The sequence below is a fragment of the Sturnira hondurensis genome, unplaced genomic scaffold (assembly GCF_014824575.4).
Source record: "Sturnira hondurensis isolate 20B ecotype Veracruz unplaced genomic scaffold, ASM1482457v3 Scaffold0007036, whole genome shotgun sequence".
Classification (NCBI taxonomy): Eukaryota; Metazoa; Chordata; class Mammalia; order Chiroptera; family Phyllostomidae; genus Sturnira; species Sturnira hondurensis.
The window spans coordinates 4,186,968-4,208,608 of record NW_028079667.1 but is presented as its reverse complement, the minus strand read 5'-3'; the positions used below and the strand labels follow the sequence as shown (position 1 = coordinate 4,208,608).

General features: G+C 39.2%; 1 protein-coding gene across 2 annotated transcripts in view; it reads right to left on the bottom strand.

Annotated features, from left to right (window-relative positions):
• Positions 1-19,925, bottom strand: part of CFAP299 (cilia and flagella associated protein 299) — a 515,701-nt gene extending 495,776 nt beyond the window's left edge. For both annotated transcript variants that reach the window (XM_037051036.1, XM_037051037.1), the window contains exons 1-2: positions 19,797-19,925; positions 5,299-5,453 (exon numbers count right to left, since the gene is read on the bottom strand). In XM_037051036.1, coding sequence (XP_036906931.1) covers positions 5,299-5,453; positions 19,797-19,907 — 266 coding nt within the window. In that variant the 5' untranslated portion in view covers positions 19,908-19,925. The remainder of the gene's footprint in view (positions 1-5,298; positions 5,454-19,796) is intronic.
• Between the last annotated feature and the right edge of the window lie 1,716 nt (positions 19,926-21,641).

Here is a 21,641-nt window from a genome sequence, read left to right as displayed (position 1 = left end):
CTCCAGTCATCAACTGAAGTAAAGTCTGTTGAAATGCACAGTGAAGCTTTGAGCGAAGCTCCTCCTGGGGACAATGTGGGCTTCCATGTCAAGAACATGTCTGTCAAAGATGTTCATAGTGGCGATGTGGCTGGTGACAGCAAAATGACCCACCAATGGAAGCAGTTGGCTTCACAGCTCAGGTGATTATTCTCAACCAGCCAGGCCAAATCAGTGCTGGACATGCACCTGTTCTGGACTGTCACACAGCTCGCATTGCTTGCAGATTTGCTGAACTGAAGGAGAAGATTGATCAGCCTTCTGGGAAAAAGCTGGAAGATGGCCCAAAGGTTTTGAAATCTGGTCATGCTGCCAATGTTGATATGGTTCCTGGCAAGCCCATGTGTGTGGAGAGCTCCTCTGACAATCCTCCTCTGGGCTGCTTTGCTGTTCGTGACATGAGACAGACAGTTGCTGTTGGTGTCATTAAAGTGGTAGACAAGAAGTCTTTGATGGTGGACAAGTCCCCAAGTCTGCCCAGAAAGCTCAGATGGCTAAATGAATATTATTCCCAACATGTGCCACCCAGTCTTAATCAGTGGTGGAAAAATGGTCTCAGAACTGTTTACCTCAATTAGCCACCTAAGTGTAATAATGAAGGACTGGTTGGTGATTACAATGCATGGTAAAACCTTCAGAAGGAAAGAAGGTTTTGTGGGCCATTTGGGTTTTTTTGTGTGTGGCCATTTTTAAGTTATTAGTTTTTAAAATCAGTACTTTTTAATGGAAACTACTTGACCAAAATCTGTCACAGAATTTTGAGACATATTAGAACAAAGTTTAATGAGAAAATAAATATATAAATAAATAAAATTACTAAGCTAATTAAACTGTCTTTTATATGCATTGAGTAATGGGGCATCACCCGTAGTTCTTAATCCCTACAAACCTAAGAGGTAGAAGTAACGCATCTTTCTAGATGAAAGTGTTGAAAGATGATCATCTTGATCAAGCTAAAGAAGCAGAACAGAGCAACTGCCAGAACAAAAACTAAGTGAACCGACATTAAATTTCAGTCCTGGCTGCTGGCAAAAGAGCAAGCAGGGAAAGGCAGGAAGCCCACCCTACCAACAAGGCACGGATGTGCAGGGATTGCTGATAGCTGAAGAAAGATCGGACACCTGAATTCTATACCCAGCAAAAAATATTTCAAAAGTAAAAACAATACTTTTGTCAACAAAAATGAATTCTAAAAATAAAGAATTTGCTGTCGATCTTCAAAGAGTATGTTTGCTGACAGCTTCCAGTTAAGTCTTTCTTGATCAGCCTCAGCAATTGAGCAGATGTCACGGTGCTCTGCGTCAGCCTTCACCAGCAAGGGAGCATGACAGCGGTTCACCAATGGGAGACCCCTCTGACAGGCAAGCTTTGTTTTGCAGACCCTCCATTGACCTGGCAGAGACTTTCCAGGTAGGCATTAAGGTGTCACAGATACCCCTTTCGATCTTGCTTCTACCCTTTTCCTTTTACGTTTATTACTTCCCAGTTAATCTTCTGAATTAACTCCATCTCTGTGCCTGCTTCCCAGAAAGGCTAGTCTGTAAATATTGCACCCAGAGTAGTAGGGAAACAGGCAGTAAGATGGGGTTTGGGGACTTATCTCTCACAAGCCCTCTAGCAATCACATCCACAACCCTAGGGGTAAGTGGTGTGCATACAACCCTAGCACAAGGTGGTCATGGAGGGCATGGCTGAATTGCTAGCTTCAAGGCAATATTTTTTGAGAATGGGGTGCCATCCTTCAGGACAGTGTCACCAGAGAAAACATCAAGCATCTCACTGAACCACAAGCCATGGTTGCACACTGGGCTTCTTGTGACCAGGGAGCAGCAGGCAAGAAGAGGGAACTCTATCTTGTGGATGGTAATTGAGGCTGATCAGCAGAAGAAATAGGACTGCTGGTACAGAATGGGGGTAGGAACATGTGGCAAAGCAAAATCCACCTGGTACTCCCTTAAAAATGTTAAATGAGAATGATAAATGCTGCAACCCTGGCCTGAAGAGAGTAGGATTACCAGGGCCTCAGCCGTGTTACGGTCTAGAGTCTCCCCGGCACTGAGCATAGTGCCTAATGCAGTATGACTGCCTTTGACTGTTCGTGAAGTGACTGACTCAGTAGTGCAGGATAATTTTCTTCACCTTATGTCTTCTTCTGACAAAATACTTACTAAAATGCCCCCTCTGGCTATCTTTAACTTTAATCTCTCCAGACTCTTTTCCCTATGAAACTAGTATGTTTAAATGACACACTCTTAGGTGCCAGCGCTTCTTGTAAGGGGTGTTCTGTGATTGCTGGGACGGAGGATTGTGATCTCCTTGGGGCTGCTTGCAGCACATTAGACACATTGATGTCAGATAATTTGATAGTAAAATCAGGTATTTCCAAGTTGGTACCAGCTGGCAGGCCGTCATTCAGTTGTGCAAATTTTCAACGTGATCCTCCAGCAAATAAAGGCACAGGGCATGTCTGGCTCGGGAACACTCTCTCCTGGCCCTGCTGCCAGTAACGCTGCAATGGACCTGGCAGGGAAGGGAGCAAAGCGACTGCCACATGGGGCAAGAGGAAACATATGGATCCCACTCCTTACAAAGGCAGGCTGAGAAGATCTGGAGATGAAAGGGCCTTCCAACTCTAGCAGCTCCGGGTGGGGATTAGTCTCCCATGACTGGCACTTAAGTAGTCTAATGACTTCCAGCTCTGGCCAGTTAGACAGTCTACTGCATAGAGTAAGTACTCCCTTTGATCCTCAAACACAAAATGGACATGTAAATGGATAAAATGTCAATGTTGAACACTAATTCTTTATAAAACTTCATAAATATCTACTTTTGCCCCTGACTCGTAAGTATTTATTGATATCTATAGAAAGAGGAAGACTCCCTTAGTGTTTTATGAAAGACACACACGGTACACAAGTACTTTGCATCATTTCAGTTTTCCAAGAAAAGGAGTTGAGTGTAACTATGTTGAATAAAATATTGAAGCTTTATATAAAATATCTGTGGTGAACAGAGTGCCCTCCCTCCTTTCAAGGATGCCCATGAACCCCTAGAACCTGTTAATATGTGACATTACATGGCAAAAGGGACTTTGCAGATGAGGTGAGGTTCAAACCTGAATGTAGGGAGATTACCCTGAATGATCTAGATGGACCTAGTGTGATCACATTAGTTGTTAAAAGGAGAGATCTTTCTCTGGCTGGAGTCAGGAAAGATGCTGCAGTGAGGAAATCAGAAAGATGTGAAGAGTGAGGGGATCCTGACCCATTCTTGTTGGTGGGTCAGGATCCTTTGGAAAAACATGGACCTCAGGGAAAGGGTGAGAAAAAACGGGCAGCCTGTAGGAGAAAAGATCAGTCTGCAAATGACAGCTGACAAGGAAATTGGACGTCAGTCCTACACTCTCACAAGGAACTGCATTTGGCCAGCAACCTGAATGAGCGTGGAAAGACAGTCATCGTCCTCCGAGACTCTAGGCAAAAACTCTGTCCAGCCAGCATCAGGATTAGTCTGCTATATGACTATATTACTATAGTTGCTATATTTGCTATATAGCAACTTCCTGCTATATTTATTGGGCAGAAAACCCATCTGAACCACTATACTCTGACTTCTGACCTACAGAACTATGAATAAATAAATTCACTTGTGTTGTTTTAAGCCACCAAGTTTGTAGTAATGTACTATGACAGCAATAGAAAATTAATATATCACCAAATATCAATATATTAATTCTAATATTCTATGGTTCTGAAATACAATTACCACTAGAATAATCCATTAAAATTGTACATTTCCAGAACCAATTTATATCCTACTACCAAATGTTATGTTTTATGAAAAAATACATAGATTATGTCCATTCATAATTGTTACCATTGGAATTTGCCTAATCATTAATAAAGGAAAGAACACAAAGTGTATTAGACATTGAGCTTGTTTGCTTCACCAGGAAGCTGCAGCCTAACACTCCAGGGAGTCATAGCATTGCTCCCCCAAGGGGATTAACACGCCTCCACTCCCCCTTCCAGTACTGGACTGTTGTGGGTGTGGGTGTAAGGGGAGGTGCTGGACCACAGAGGCCTGCCAGTCTAACTAAGTGGCATAATCCAATAAAAGCCCATGAAAACCTGGGAAGTTGACTGGCCATTCTGAAAAAGCTTCTGCGCTTTTCCAAACCCAAGACATATAATCCCAGGGGAACAAAGAATCTCTCTTGCTCTCTCACCCACCTGATAACGCACACACTCTGTGCATCCATGCATCATCTCTCCATAGTCATGTGACCTCAGCAGCTACATGGCTCATGACCATGTGGACTCCACATGTAGACTCCAGAAGGGAGCCCGAATACCACAGCACAGCAACAAACTACAGCTGGAAGTACACGCTAGCTAGCTGGATGCTGGACTAGCCTGGACTTTATTATGGAGCAGAAACACTGGACAGTGGACTTCATCCTGGCCCTCCTGAAGACAAGACTGGACCTTTTCCATGATGAGACCACTGGGAAGTCAGGAGGGAAGCCCCTTAATTTTACATGATCGATAAAGTTAATCACAGAGCCCTATCCTACTGGGTGGGTCTCAGGAAATTCTTTTCCTCATGACACTGCACGAACTCCACTACCACTGATAACAGATAATTACAGGGTACTTTTTTAAATGTTATCTAGGAATAATATACCAATTTCTAAGTAACTATCCTCTCCAGTATTTACAACATTAGCATTCACTTTAAAATGAGAAATAGATAACCACTTTGTCAAGTTATTTTAGTAGTTTCATATAGCTTACTTTAGATGCACATCTCTTTTCAAACACGTTTAATATATTTTATTAGATTCATATTTTATATAACGATGTCATAGTCACATGAACAAAGACCAGTGATCATTAAAAGGGTTGAATGAATCAATGTCTACAAAAATATAAGAACATAAAGATACCAAAGCTTTACAGGCCTCAGAAGCACAAAGAATTCTAAGGCAAAAGTCACTCATATTTTTAGTATATAAATATATAAAACCAATAATATCAAGTTATTTTTTCACAGCTTGGTAGCTCAAAGTTGCAGGTGGTTTTCTCACAAGAATGCCACAGTTCCTCCAGCTCCTGACCTACAGGACACACTTTGAGGACATTTCGAGCTTGACCGGCTAAGTCAATGTTTCAAAATTATAACAAGGCCAACAAAATGAACTTTTCCAGGGGCTCTACAGCTTGCTGTAAGATCTCGATTTGGAACATGGACACTTACTTTTTCTGAGTTCGTTCAGCCAGCTTTGCAGCCTCTATCGCTGCCTTCCTGATAGCCACGATAGCTGCCTTCCTGGCTTCAAAATCTCCCCGTTTCACCACCTTGCCAGTCCCTCGGCCACCTAGCTCCACCAGCTGGTGGGCCAGGTCTTCATCCTAAAGAGAATACCAATTATTAGATGTGTGGATGAATTACACATCTTATTTTACCCAGTGTATACTGAATACCTGTGTTAAATGAAAAATCAGATTTATCATTTTAAATGACACAAGGTCTATTAGATATGAAAATTAGAATTTTTTCTCACAATACTGTATTATAAACATTTGATTTGTCATCTCTTTCCCACAGATGTAAAATGAAAAACAAATCAATCACTACATTTTCTCTAAGGGACTGGAAGACAAAAGTCTGTGGTGTTTTAAATCAACTTATGACAACAGCTGTAGATAATTAATAAAGAATCTTTAAAACAATAAAGTTAGAGACAATTGTACTCCTACAAGAAAGACTTTTATAAAAACCAATCACACAAAAACAGAATTGGGCTGTTGTCAGAAAATTCAATATTTCAGAGACTTACTTCCTTGAAGTAAATTAACTGATGACACAGAGAATTATAACTTCAAACACAAAATAAAGAGCAGACGAATTTCCTATGTAAGTAAAAAGATATTGTTTCCATACAATGTTGGCACCAATAAAAACAGAAAAGTAGAAACCCAAGATGACTATACAAAGCTTCAAATTGGAAACAATTTCCCACAATACATTGGGCCTTTTAGATTTCCATTACTTTAAGAATTGTCTCACACATTTTTGTCACTTGAAAATTATATTCAAAAAATAATCTGACTTCTTTCCATATGCTCACTTTTAGTAACACATTTAAGAAAATTTATATGCAAATCATCTGAAGGTGTCAATTTACCTGAAGTTACTAATATAAAAAGTAACATATTACATAAAATATACATATAGTAATAATGGTCCTTATATTATCACCTTAAGTAAATATAAAATATCTGAAATATAGTGAAATCGTGTTATACATTATTATTAGAGACACTTACTTAATACCTCACTGTTGAATACAACTATAAAACAGGATTAAATGAGAAAACTTAAGATCATGGTTAGTAATCTAATGAACCCATAGTGACTAGTTTAAAGTTGAAATTACTGGGGGGAAAAAACTATACTATCAACCTAGAAAACTTGCTGGTTTTCTTTGGTAAACACTAAAAGCAAATACTGTGCAGCAATGTGGCTCTATACACTAATATAATGTGAAGCACCAGGCCTTGCCCAGACTCTGTGCCTTCTTTCTGACTCTTTCCCTTGCTTAGTACTGCTTCCTCTAGTCTCGTCAGTCTGAACCACAAAACTGGGCAAATGTCTCCACCTAGTGGAATTAGTATTTAATTTAAAGAAAAGACAAAAGATTGTGGGTTTGATTTACCAAAATGAGATGATTTGTGTGTAAATTTTCTTAAATACATTACTAAATGTGGGCATATGGGAAGAAGTCTCAGCTTAGCGCTCTGAGCCTCTGAGAGTCTTCTAGCAGAACATAAATTGCTTTGGTCCACAGAGTATTTTATACAGCAAAGACCATTAGAAAGGTGCTGTAGTAACTTTTGTACTCAGAGTGGATTATGCATTCGTGCCACCTTCCCTGGGCCGAACAGAGTTATTTGGATAGTTCTGCACTCATCTGCACCAATGCATATTGCAGCAAATGACAAGCTCTACTTAGAAAACAAGTGGAGAGTTGAAACTGGTTGCCTGGCTTACTTACCTAACTGGTCAAATCATGAATCATCTCTCCAGTTTAAATGGCCCATTATCTTTTTTAGACATTATCTATAAGGATGAACTGAGAAATAAAACATTTCTATGGATTCATATACTTAGCATTTGTGGGGCTTTTCATTCTTTTGTGTAGATCCAAGTCTCCTCCTGGTATGCGATTATTCTATGTAGAACACTTGAACATTTCTTAACGTTCAGGTCTGCTAACAACAAATTATGTTGGCTTTTTTTTTCTTAGTGAAAACAAATACCCATTTATTTCACCTTAATTTTTGAGATATTTTTGCCAGATTAGTGGTGTTCCGGGCTGACTTTCTACATTTCAGCACTTTAAAGATGTCATCCCATTGTCTCATTGGCTGGTTTTATTTCCAGTGAGGAGCCTTCAGTCTTTCCTGTTTTTGTTTTATTCTGCATGTGGCCTTCTACTTTAGATTCCTTTAAAATGTTCTATTTATCACTGGTGTTCAGTGATTTTAAGATGGGAGTGATTTCTTTGTGTTTATTCATTTATTATGCTTGGAATTCTTTATACTCTTTGGCCCTATGAATTTATTATAGTTCTCACCAGACTTGAAAACATTTTAGCCATTAATTTTTCCAATATATTTTATTCCTTCTGATGTTTTTGGGATTACACTTACTTTGTGGGGAGGGTTTGAAAGAAAATGTTATCATTTTTTATCAAACTCTAATGGTTTTAAGTGTAACAGCTCATCTTAGTAAAAACAAATGATTAGCCATGATAGTCAAAGTATACCTCATATGAATAAGGCAGTAATAGTTTATTAATTGTTGATGCTTTTTTCCCTCATGTGATCATGAGTCACTAACTTTGGGATGCTAGAAGTTTGAGGATTTTAGCTACAAGGCAGCATCATGCAAAAGAGAACCCTGAAAGGCTCAGCCCTGAAGAGAAGGCTTCATTACTTTACCGGAGCTGTGAGACATGCAGCAAAAGTAGGCTCCCACCAGTGTGCAGCAAATGTAAAAGACTGGGTTCTGAATGCATGGTCATATCCTACTGGGACAATTTTAGACACTCTCAGGTGCTGGGAGGAACGCCTGGCCCCAAGGATGTGCAATGGCACAGAGCCTTCAGGTTTCTCCAGCTTTAGATCTTGGCAGGTGAGTTCCATGCCAGAAGCCAGAGGGTCGATGTCCCATTCCTGGAAGGCTGCAGATTTGCAGCTGCATCTGCACTGCTCACTCCCTGCACTGGTTTCAGGCTGTAACAATCACTCACACAGCCTTTGGGCCAGAGCCCTTTTCCCCCCATGTGGCTGGGCAGCTGAGACACCTCCTCATTGTTTCTCTGAGAGGGGGTGGATTCGAGGGTAGATGAGAAGTAGGGTTAGCATGGTGGATGATCTCAGCCAGATTCCTTATGGAGGAGTCTAGGACAAGGGGCATCTGGCAACCTGGGCACCTAGGTGTTTCTCATCTGAAGAAGAAAAAAGGAGAAGAGTCTATGGCTACTAGAACCCTTGACATTTTCCTATAGCCTACTGAGTTCAGTTGGCTCTTGTGTCATTTGTTATTATGTTGTTTATTGATGGAGAACAGTGGTTGTAGCTCAATCTTAGATTTCTCTACTAAACTCACTAATTTGTTCTAATAGGTTTCCAGTTAATATTCTTGCATTTACAAGGTAATCATACTGCTTATAAATAATAATATTCTGACTCCTTTCAAATACTTATGCCAGTTTTCTTTCATTGTAGCATTGCTTTGGCCACACTGCCAATAAAAAATTAAGAGGACTAGTTAAGCTGATTGAAATGCTAAGGTGTTCAGCCACTAGATAAAAAGTGTACTACAACGGTTGGCCATATACTCTTCATCAAGTTAAATGAGTGACTTTAGAATTTTATCCGATCTTTTTGTATCTATAGATATTATTACATCAATAAATATTTTTCTTTTTTAATTCATTAATGACATGAGCTCATCCTATGACAAATCACACTACTCTTACTCTGATTTATTATTTCTTAATAGAACCCTAGATTCATTTTACATTTCTTTTCATCCAGTTCATATGTAGAATTAGTCTCTAACTTTTTATTTTGTACTATCCTTTTCTGAATTGCTGTTTAGGGTTGCACAAGCCCTATAAAATGATTTAAGAAAATTAAAATTACATCCTTTTCTTTTTAATTTTAATTAAATTGGATATAAATTATTCTCCTTGTGAAAATTAAAACATGGCAGAGGTAGTCAATTTTATTGCATCAACTTAGCTAAGTTAGAATTCGTTTCCCATAATTTACTTCCTTGGATAGTTCCAGGTTAGGTTGGGCCACAGGAGACATTTGCAATAGGTTCGGGAGGCAGAAGAGAAGGAACGACCATGTTGTTCTAGGTCTTGCAGGACCTTCTCCTTCAGCTTTCTCTATGGCTGTGCCGGGGGCCTGTGCATGTTCCACTCTGTGGCTGAAAGTGCCAGCTTCTCCTGCAGATCACCTGATCCAAGTTCCAGTTTGTCCTTTGAGTTCTAACTCTTCCTTTCAGATCTCAGTTGACACTTGCTTCCCAGTTCCCATGTACCTTTCCTTCCTGGCTGTCTGTCCTAATGACTTTCAGCTCTAGAACCGGACACCAAACAGCTTTAATGGACTGTTTAACTACTTCCCATTGTGTATGGTCAAATCTCAAAAAAATTATGTACTTATGACACACACACATTTATGTGTCACAAGAACACACATATGTGTGTGTGTATTCTGCTTCTCTGATTGAACCCTGAATGATTCACAATTAGCTACTGGTAATGATTCCAGAGGAATAGAAATTTAAGGATGGATTGTCTGAACTATGTCTACCTGGACTTAGTTCTCTACTCTTATTAAAGACATGAAAAGCCTTGTTTACCGTGGTAAGGAGTACCTTGTAGTCCATGGAATGCAGAGGCAAAAGTTATTTATCACTTCTGGATGCCTGCAATGAAGATAAAGCTTTGGGTATGTACCCAAGTGTTTGCCACCAGAGGACATTTTAAAGCCAATAAGAAATATAATTGTGTTCAAGGCCTTAGTGGGGAAAAAAGGGAAGAGCTCAGCCCTTAGGTGATTAACAAGCTGTGAAAGGGGAAAATATTGGTACAGTTTCGTGGTTTTTAAAACTCTTTCCATCAGTGATTTCCACTATGCCATGCAACTTGTATAATCATTGATAATTTTAGTGCCCATATAAGAATTGTTTGTTTGTTGTAGTTGCTCATTTTTCTACTGAATTTTACCTATTTCTTACTGATTTATAGGGCAAAATTCTAGACAGCAAGTTGATTATACATTTTGCAAATATTTATTCTCAGACAGTTTTTTGTCTTTTGACTTATTTATGATACATTTGATCATAGAGAAGTTAAATTTTTTGACAAAGAAATCACATATCAGACCTTAATAGAGTACATGGAAAACACTGCATTGATGCGTTTGCTAGAAAAAAAAAAGAAAACTTGAAAATAAACAACTAACCATTCAACTAAAGAAAGCAGAGAAAAAAGAACAAAATAACATTCAAATAACACAGAAGAAAATAATTAATAAAAACAAGAAAATGAATAAAACAAGAAATTAACATTTAAATTCCAGTAAGTTTTGATTACTTAATGAAAGCCAGAACTTATTCTTTTAAAAGACCAATAAAATAGATAACATTTGACAAGACTGATGATGGAAAAGAAAGAATATGCAAATAATTTTAGAAATCAAACAGAGCCATAACAATAAATAAAACTATATACAAGTGTATAGTAAAAAATATGAAAATATAAGAAGAATGTACTCCTTCTTAAGTTGTGAATTTAGGAGAGATCTACAGGTGATTTTTATGAGTCCTTGATTTTTCAAAAATAAATTATTTTGCATTCTCATTTGAATGCTAGGTTTTCTAGTTGATTAGTCAAAGTCCAGGCAGGAAATAGATGATACACTCAAATGGAGTAATCAAAGCTAATTGAATGGCTAGGTTAATTTATAAAAGTGAGGCAGGTTTAAGAGTCATCCAAGAAGGACACTGAAGCACCCTGAGCTGACACCTGTTGATAGCAATAAACGATTAATAGTAACTAGTCCAAATTAGGTAAGGGGAGGGAATAGCTGATAGAACCCAGGGAGATAGTTATAGAAAAAGTTACTGAACCCAATGTTATGGCTTGATAAAAGAAAATATCCTGCTAAACTGAAGCACAGTACAAAGTAAGTCTGAAGAAAAAAACACCCAACCTCTCTCTCCTCCTGGCTTCTAACTTCTTGCTGGTGCCTCTGATTGGCTGAACCCAACTGGCCAAAAGGAAAGAGAGCTCAGCTGAAGCAGCCAATGGGAGTCAAGCTCTTGGGGTGCAGAGCCCAAAGCTGGGTGGGGCAGGACAGGACAAAGATCTCAAGGGCTAAACACAATATCTGAAATGCAGATTTCTAGGTTCAAAATAAAGTTTTCTAAGAAGTTTAAAGAAATTACTCCTTTTTCTTCTAGGAATCAGTGTAGGGAATGCAAAGTCCAAGACCAAAACTTATTCTCATGTAAGGGTAAGTTGTTGACAGTGAGTTCATTTTTAATTATGGAAAAATATACATAACACAAAATTAACCATTTTAAATGTACAGTTTATATTGATATGCAACCATCACCACCATCCATTATCAGAAGGAAACTGGCCCTTTCATCTCACAAAACTGAAACTCCACAGTAATTAAACAACAACCCTGTTCTTCCTCCCTACCGGACCCTGACAACAACCATTCTATCTTCTGTGTCTGTGAATTGTATCTACCCTTGGTACCTCACACAGATAGAATTACACAGTATTTGTCTTTTTGTGACTGGTTTATTTCACTTCTGTTGACCCTGAAAAAGAAGATGCTTACCAAGAAGGGGCTCTGAATGGCTAGCTGGGCTCAAATTTAAAAACAGAGCATAGTAGCTGCTTCTACACAGGTGGGAGCATACAAACCTCTCTTCAGGGGCAAGCCCACTCGGAGTTGCCTACCTCTGGTGCTGACCTGCCTGCCTGCACTGTGTTCCTGCGGCCTGAGCCAGCCCTTTTAAAGGGGTTCCTGGAATCCTCTTTCAACCAATAAGCGGGATGTAACCAGCAGAAATTTCATTTCTTTAACCTGACCTTTTTTCCTTTCTTTCATGTTGATTCAAACTGGCCTCATCCAGCACCCTGACTCCCCTGCCTCTTTCTCCCTGGCACAACCACTTATTTAATCATTAAGCCTTCAGGACGATGAGGTTCTGATCAGCATCCATTAGTCAGGAACAAACCCAGAGACAGAGTTTTGGTCAAACTAGAGGGAACATCTACACGTGGGTCATGTTTCAGCCGCAGGCCCAGAAAAGGGGTGAAACTAGACAAGTGACATCATGACTGATATCAGGGCCAGATCAACTACTACTTACCCTAGTGCCAACCAATCAGTAGAGACCAGGACCATGACTACAGCCCTAATTCCCTTAGTCACCATGATTAATGATGTTTCCCCTATATAACCCATTCCCTGGAAGCCAGTTTTTTGAGCATTAGCTCACGTGTCTGCAGGGGTGGGCTACTTCTTGAAAATAAACTCTTTGCTGTGAGCTCCTATTCATGTCTTACTGGGCTCTGAGACCACAAGTAAACAGACTCCTTCAATCTGGTAACACTGAGACTTTCCTTGACCAAACAGCACTATGCAGCTACATCCCCATCATTATCTTCACTGATGCTTCAGAGCAGCTCCATCCTGATCAGTCAGGACAGTCCTTTTGGACCAATAAAACAGCAAGTATTTGGAGGCCTTTTCTGCATGAGGACAGACCCATCAGGACCAGGGGCGGGGACTTCTCTCTATGTAAGTCAGCTCCCCTCTAGTTCAGAGGATGCAGTTTCCCTTCCCACTGAAGAGTAAAGACTGCACCTTCCTGGCTGGAGCTGAAACACAGATGACGTTTTGCCGGACCAGACCAGAGTGGAGCAGACCAGAGAGGACCAGAGCAGGATGGGGCAGACCAGGCCAGTCTGGAATGAAATGGAGTGGAACAGAACAAGGCAAACAGCCCTCTGCTGCCACCCTGAAAACAGACACTGCAACTCCCCTGTTAACCTAGGACATTAGACCCCATGACTTCTGTCGCCGCATCAACTGAAAGACAAACGCCACCACCACCAAATACAATACAAGATGGGTCCCATGTGGTGGGACCCATTTCTCCTCATGTTACTTTTTTTCTGAAAGTGATTGGCAGTGCCTTAGTCCCACAAAGATACACTAGCAACAAAGGAAACTGAGAAGGTGAATTTCTGCCTCTACCTTAGGAGGGTGGACTCAGAGTTGGGAAAATTTTAAAACATTACAATGATAGTGGGCATTCAAAATAACATATTCAGTAAATGAAGAGGTGGGCACTACACAGGGTAGACTCCATTAACATTTTACCATAAGAGGGAAGAAAGAGAGGGTGGGCAGAAATTAAGGTTATTATAAGTTTCATGGTAGGAAACTGGAAAGGGTTCCAGCCTGAATAACTCTTCTTTGTTGACTTTAAGAGGTATGGTCTCCACTAAGAGTCAGAAGTCTAAAGTGTGTAAAAATAGTTTTAAAAAGTTGTGAAAAAATCAAGGGCTATCAGTGAGCAATTCACAAAAGGAATGCAAATGCATTTCAATAGATGATAAGCCTCACCAATTATCTGAGAAATTAAAATTAAAACAATGAGATTTTTCACATATGAAATAGACAAACAAAAGGTGTCATATAAGGCTCTAGGAGAGTAATGGCTACTCCAGAGAGCCTTTTGACTATGTCTTATACCTATCCATTACACATTTTAATATATTTGCAACTTCACACAAGGAGGATATGCAAAAGATGTTCATTTCACTGTTGTTTATAAATACTCTGTAAGGAAAATGAATTTCTAAAGAATAGGGAGAGCTATTCAGAGTGACATTAAAAGTCTCCAAAATTTAATGTTAGATAGTTTTTAGTTACATAAAAATATAGATATTACTTTTTTAATTTAAATTATTTTATTGTTGTTCAATTACAGGTGTCTGTATTTTCTCCCCACTTCAGAAAGAAAAAAAAAAACAATAAAAAAAAATGGGCAAAAGACTTGAACAGATACTTCTCCAAGGAGGACATACAGAGGGCCCAGAGACACATGAAAAGATGCTCAATATCACTAGCTTCCAGAGAGATGCAAATTAAAACCACAATAAGATACCACCTCACACTGGTCAGAATGGCTGTCATAAACAAATCAACAAACAAGGGTTGGAGAGGCTGCAGAGAAAAGAAAACCCTGGTGCACTGTTGGTAGGACTGCCGACTGGTGCGGCCACGGTGGAAAAGAGGACAGAATTTCCTCAGGAAACTAAAAATATAGATATCACTTTTTTGTGGAAAATACCAACAAAGAATAATATATTTACATATAATGATAATTTTACATATAATAAAAATACATATATAATTTTTGAAGACTACTCATATGTATGCAAAAAGGGGAGAGAGAGAGGGGTGAAGTTCAGCCCTTGCTAATACACCTTGGCTCAGAATCGCAACAAATGCTCACCGTCTCCAACCTCCACCATCCAGGCTAGACTCCCCTCGTCCTCAACATTGGTTGGTAAGTGACCGCTGCTGGTCTTCGTAGCGTATCTCGTAGCGTGAGCCAGACCCTCCGTCCCCAGGGAACTGAACTGCGGTCACAAAACCCTTCCCAGTTTCAGCTGTTGTTCTCAAGTCGGACTACTTCACTTCCAGCGAACGCCTGTGGCCTATTTTGCAGTTTCTTCATTAGGGGTCTTTTAGATGCCTCTCAGTTTCCTCTGCTTTTCTCACATATGGATCATGATATCTTCGAGGTGTCATGGCTATGATGGTTTCTCCCCAACTGCTTTTATTTTTTTTAAGATTTCATTAGTTTATTTTGAGAGATAGGAGAATGGAGGGAGAAAAAAAGGGGCAGAGAAACATTTGTTGACATTCACACCTGTCCTGAACCCAGACATGTTCCCTGACTGGGCCTCAAGCCAGTGACCTTTCGCCCTGTGGGATGACGCCTAGTCACAGCTGCCCATCTGCTCTTGTGCTGGGGTTTGTAGGGATAACTCTCACCGAGTTTTGCGTAGGTATTTTCCATGTTGTTTTGGTTTTGCTGTCCAGCTGCTCTTGGCTTCTGGTTCATCCTGTTCTCCTTCTTTTCTTCTATCTTTCTGACCTCCCTTCTCATTCTCCTCTGTCAGCACCACCGCCACGCCCATGCCTAAAACAATGGCTGTTCTCCCAAATGTTGTCTCCAGCCCATGTCCTGTCTCACTCTGCACACACCCCTGGGGACTTGCCCTGCCTCCTCTCTTGTCTCCTCCCAGCAGTAGCTCTTGAAATTCGTATAAATAAAAATTGAATGGAACATACTTTATATGCATAGAATATAGATTTTAGGGGATTACGTGAGACGCTGAGGATAATAGGCTCATAGAATTTTATTTTCATCATTATGATAAAGTTTCAGAAGTATCATGGATACAGCATTCTTGGTTCAGTTTCACTCTCCAGTCATCAGAATTCATGTCCATGAGGAAACTATCTATTTTTACTAAGGAGAAGTCCCTCTGTGAACTTGTTGAAAGAAAAATATACGATGCCTCTTAAGCAGAGAGCAGCTAAGTTTTGCCAATTTTTCCTACTGAATAAACAAAAGAGTATAGCTAATTCTGAAGTACATGATTTAAGATACTGGTTCATAAGGAACCAGTATTTACTCTGTATCTTGATGCAATAAATAACGGAAAGACAACTACAATGGTTAGTTGTTAGGTGGCCTGTTGTGTAATCATGGTAAATTATGTTACTGGAGTTTTCCTAGAATCACATCTAATCGATGCCTGCCAAATAATTTTAAGATTATATCCAAAAGGTTGAATTTATATATTTATATAATTTACTAATTTTTCTTTTCTAAGTAACGGGAATATGATCTTTAAATAAAACTTCTACCTTGCTAATCTCTCTAAATAATTTAGCCGTGATTGGGGTTCATTTATTGGGAAAATTTTAAAATAATTCTAAAATCACTCCTTGATTTCAAATCAATGAAAAGCAGTTCAGTAGGACTTTTACTTCTCCTGAGGTCACAGACAATGTAATGAAGATATTCTGCTTATTTCATAGGGAAGAATCACCCAGAAAGAATCTGGGAAAACACAGGGCCAAAATGTTGTTAAAACCTTTAAAGTACTTCCGTATGTTGATTTAGGGGATTGGTTTAACTAGGTAAGATGATACTAACTCCCCAAGCAAATAGCATTATTTGGGTAGACAGAGATAAATCTAGTTGTTGATACTGTTATAAATTTCTTTTGGTAGTTTATAGTTATTTAGTAAAATGCTTGCAAGGTAGGCACAGAACGAAGAGCCTCTTTCAACCTCCTTAACCATTAGAGGGGTTACTCTAATGCATCAAATAGTTAACTGGTGTCAGTCTTTGTTTTGTTTTTTTTTCCCTCCTCCAACTTCCCTTTCTTCCTAATCAGTTATCATATTAAAAGGCACTGTAGTTATCATAGTCATATACTAATTGTGTGCTTACAGTGGCCTGAGATGTTAAATGATAATACAGAGGTCAAGGTTGTGGCAGGCAAACTCAAAATAGATTGTTAAAACAATAAAGCATAATTTACAAAGACATGGGCAGGATTCATGGAAACCACTGTGGGATGGTAAAGTGTCCTGGGGTTAGCAACAGTGGGAAACCACTGACACCATCAGGCCTGCAAGGAGATAGGAGAGGATACCTACAGATCCTAGAACAGGGAGCGATTCCAGCTGATGGAAGGAGAAGCTGGCCAAACCTAACAAATGCAGCCATGTCCAAACCACAACAAGGAGAAAGATGACAGGTAACAAATCCTCTACCCAATTCCAGTCCTCTGATCTCCTATTGGAGGAAACAAACCCAAAGCCAAAAAGAGTCTGGTTAATGACCTCAGAGAATAGCTACCAGGAGCACAAGTAAGTATGGAGAAGGGTAGAGAATAAATTAATCAAAAGTAATGTAGTCATTTAGCCTGTGAATTATTGGTGCTAATTTCTATCAAAATTAGCTGAAAACTTTTGGCATTAGAACAATATATAAAACAATAGAGTACCTGGAAATATTTGTGAAATGTCTACTGAATAAATAAAACTTAGGTTGGACTGTAAGTACTATATTAAAGTTAGGTGACTAAGATCAAATCTAGAACTGATTTTTACTTAAATTCTTATCAATGGGGGCAATATTTACTATTATAGCCACTTGGTGAAGGTTTATTAATTAAATACATAATTAGACGACTGTATGGATGCATGGGTGGACAGATGGGTGGACAGATGATTTATAAAAGTTTACAGCTATAAAAACCCTTTAACATAATCTAGTCCAACCACTTGATTTTTCAGATGAACTAATGGAGTTTCAAACTGGTTCAAAATACAACAATACAGATTTGGAACCTAAATCTCATGACCCTAGGGTCTTCTAACTACAACACGCTGTCTCTCATTAACTGTTTAAAATTTGCTCTATTCAAACCAAAGTCAGTTGCTGATACTCCGTCCCAAACAAAAGAGCAAGAGTCACCTCACAGAGCATGATCCATGACCCCGATACAGGCCTGCCAGACTAGTCATGTTACTGAAACAATTTTGGAATCCTCTCGTCTCTCTGCGACCTACACAGGCAGTTAACCTGCATTCACAGAAAGTATTTGAGAATAGAGGTCCCCAGATCTAGTGGCCCTTAATTTTCATTACCCAATCCAAAAATATATATACTTGACATAATACCAACCTTCAACTAAGTCATCTTACCTTTTTTATAAAAGTACAATAAGATAAACTAAATCAATGCCAACATTAAAATGTATCATTCTCTCAAATATAGTCACCATTCCCCATTTTGAAGACCTTAAAGTTCTGATTGATGAAATACAAATTATTAATTATTCACTCCTAATTAACATCAATGTTTTTAATTCTCTTCTCAGATGAAAAACACTGCATTAAAAAAATGAAAAATGAAAACTTTCTTAAAGATACTAGGCTTAAGCCTTAGGCTTGGCAAATTTCCACATGAGCTATGAAGACAATTTTATTCTATTGAGATGTTTATTGTCTATACTTCATTCTTTTTACACATTGAAAAATTTAGATGCAAACATTGTTTAGCACCATTACTTTTTTCCTTTCATTTCAGTGACTTAGATGCAAGGTGAAAAACTCACTTTTATGACTTTAAATATATTATCTGTATAAAATATGTAAAAGGTTTGTTTTTGAAGTCAGAAGCTATGTTGAAAATACTAACTGGGTTTATTTTTAACAGATAATTCCAAAAAGATCACAGTATTTGTACAAGGTCACACAAGTGATTTGTGTCAGAGATAAAACTAGAATTAGATGTTTTCATTTCATTAAAATTAAGTTTACGTACAGCACATGAATACGTTTTGGAGACCAAACACTGTTCAACTTTTAGAATCTACATTTAACTGAAATGCCTCTTCATATGATCCCTGGAGTCCAAAAATTTCAAGCCATTACAATACACAATCATGTTCTAGATAAGGAGTTTGGAGTTGGCTCCAGAATACAAACCCTTCTCAGGTTCAGGGGTGGTTTGGCACCACATGGTGGTGCTGCTCTCTCTGGCCTAAAGAGAAACGGGGAAATGTGGGCTTCTGGGGCTTTGCCCCAACACGGCAGCATCTCCAAGTCAGTGCCCACTTGGTTGGCCTGGTTTGGGAATAGAGGAGGGCTACAGGGATCCAAAAGGTTCACATCCCACTCCTTAAGACGCGTAGCCTATTGTTTTCTGGCCCATCCTGGTTTTCCTGGAGAAGACAAAAGCTTTAACCCCCACTCTCAGCCTCCCATCAATTCCCCCTTCGCACACACACACACCTTTAAGAAGCAGGGAGGGGCATGGTTTCTGGGTAGAAGACGTTAGTCAATCCCCTTGTGTCCGATTTTGCTGTATTGCAAACTGGGGCGGGGGGGGGGGGTGGAGGTGGTGTTTGTTTTGTTTTGTTTTCTTACTGTCAGCCTTGTCTGTGATCATCAACTCGATTAACATGAATCAGTAATATGCAGGCACAACGACCTGTGTACCCTTACTTGGAGGGCTTTCTGAATCAACTAGCGTAAGGTAGGAATTTATGGACCCAAATGCCCAGTATTTCACCAGATGTACTGTTATTAATGTCCCTTGCGTCAGAAAAGAAAATAGGCTTCTGTTCTTTAACACCGACTGGCAAAGAAGGAGAAACAGGGTGTCAAACCTGAGTTACAGCAGTTTCAATTCCAGAATTGAACCACTGGTTACAAGAGAATGACTTGGGCAAGGGAGCAGGCGTGGAGGTGGCTGGTGAAGCTGAGCTAGGGAAACTCATGGCTGTCCAGCGTGCGGGCTTGCCTGTGCAAGCACAGGTTTCTGCCCTGGGTGATAGTAGGTGTCCAAATCCTGTACAGGTGTCCAAATCCTGCCCCTGCCTGGGGCAACACAGAATGGGAAGGATGCAGCGATTCACCTCTGCCACCCGGAAACTGCGAAGCCCGACCTTCGCCGCCAGGGGGCAAACACCCCACCTCGCGGAGGGACCCAAGGACTGGAAAGCAGTGGTCGCTCTGCGGTGATGCCGACCTTACCTCTAAGTAGAACAAGTCCTCGTCAGTTATCTGCGAGTCGAGGTAATCTTCATAAGTGTTGAACTGAGTGACTATCTTGTCCAGGGCGGTCAGCCCGTCTTCCAGATCCATTGCAGTTGCTGGGCTAAAGCGTCCCTAACAACGGAAGCAACGGGTTCCACCCCCTCTTTCCTTTCAATCGGTTAGGAACCGTTTGTGGATTTAGAAGTTAATCCCGCCCCCAGGTGTGGTTACTATTGCGGCTTCCGCCTTACTCCTGGGAACGAGGTCTCAAATATTTATTACCCACTCCAAGTTCAGGACTGACACCCGTCAACGGGCTCACGATAGGGTGAAATTTGGAGCCACGCAGAGATGCAAATTTCAATCCAAAATCTAAAATTATGAGGTTGCCACCATGTGTAGACAAATTATTATAGATCAGACTTTCTTATCTCATTCTAAAACAATGTTGTTCAGGACAGAAATATCAAAGTTATTTCTCTAGTGACTGAAGGCCCATTTTTGTAGGAGAATATCTTAAAACTAAAGTCTCAGGTAATGGTCTTGTGACCAAAACCAATTATTTTAAAAATGATAATTTAAAGGCAAATTATTGCTAGTGTTTGAATATGAGAAAAATTTATGAATTTTTCAGAAGAAAGAAACTCAAATAAAATATCTTAAAAGATCTCTTTTGGTCCCAAGTGCTTGTTTTTTAAACCTTTTATTCCCTTTCTCTTCCCCGCTCTCTAAAAGTAAATAAATATATTTTTTAAAAAAACCTTTTTGCTTTTTAAGTTTTAATAAGCGCACATTGAACAAGCTTGACTTGTTGAAGCTGCCTTTCGTAAATGATAAAATATATGTGGAAACTTAGAAAGCAAAGTTTTACACTAAAAACTTCCCTCTAGAACAAACTTTTGCACTTAAAAACAAAAATTAAAGTAATCCAACATGGTAGCTGGCAAAACTTTTCAGAATCCATTTTTGGATTCCATAGTCTTCAAATCATCCTCAAAACTAACACATATTACAATGTAGAGTCTGTGGTTAGTGCAATCTGGTAAGTACTTACTGAATTAATTTGAAGATTGTCACATATGATCAAAAAGGTTTCTTGCAATGAAATCATCTGATAAGATACTTCCTATATAGTTAGCTTTCCCTTAAAGAGATCATCTCAAAAATTAGAATGTCACAAATGTACAATCAATAATCTCTAGGCTATCACTGACTTGTTTCTTAATTAATAAATGTATTCTGAAAAAATTTAAAGGGTATTTTGGACATTGTTTTAAAATGCAATTTAGTCATTGGATTTAGGTGAAGGGAAGGAAAGGAGAGAGAAACGCTGGACACTCATAACATGACAAAAACAATACAAATAACAACAAAAACATTTATTGAGTGCCTTCTGCATGCCAAGCACCGTCCTTGGTGCCATCAATGGATTATATCCTTAGCATTTGGGCTAAAATTAACATCCACCAACAACTTGACATTATCTAATATCTAAAAAATATGAAAATCCCAGCACCCCAAGGATGAGAAGAAATTCATTTTCCTTAAGCTATTCTAACGGATAAGGGACATAGGTCTCAGTATTCTCTACGTAAAGTGTATCTATAAGTCCCTCTTGAAAACTGGGCGAATTGAGCACAAGAAAGGACTTAGAAAAGTCTCAGTCAATTAGTATGTACAGAAAATATAAATATTTGCTTTAGTATGGCAATGTGTATACCTTACCATGTTTTAGCCCTATTCTAAATACCTTACATGTATTATCTTATTTAATCACAATGACAAATCGATTAGGAAAGTAACATAAGCATTATTCTCAAAATAGACAGAATGAGCCTAAAT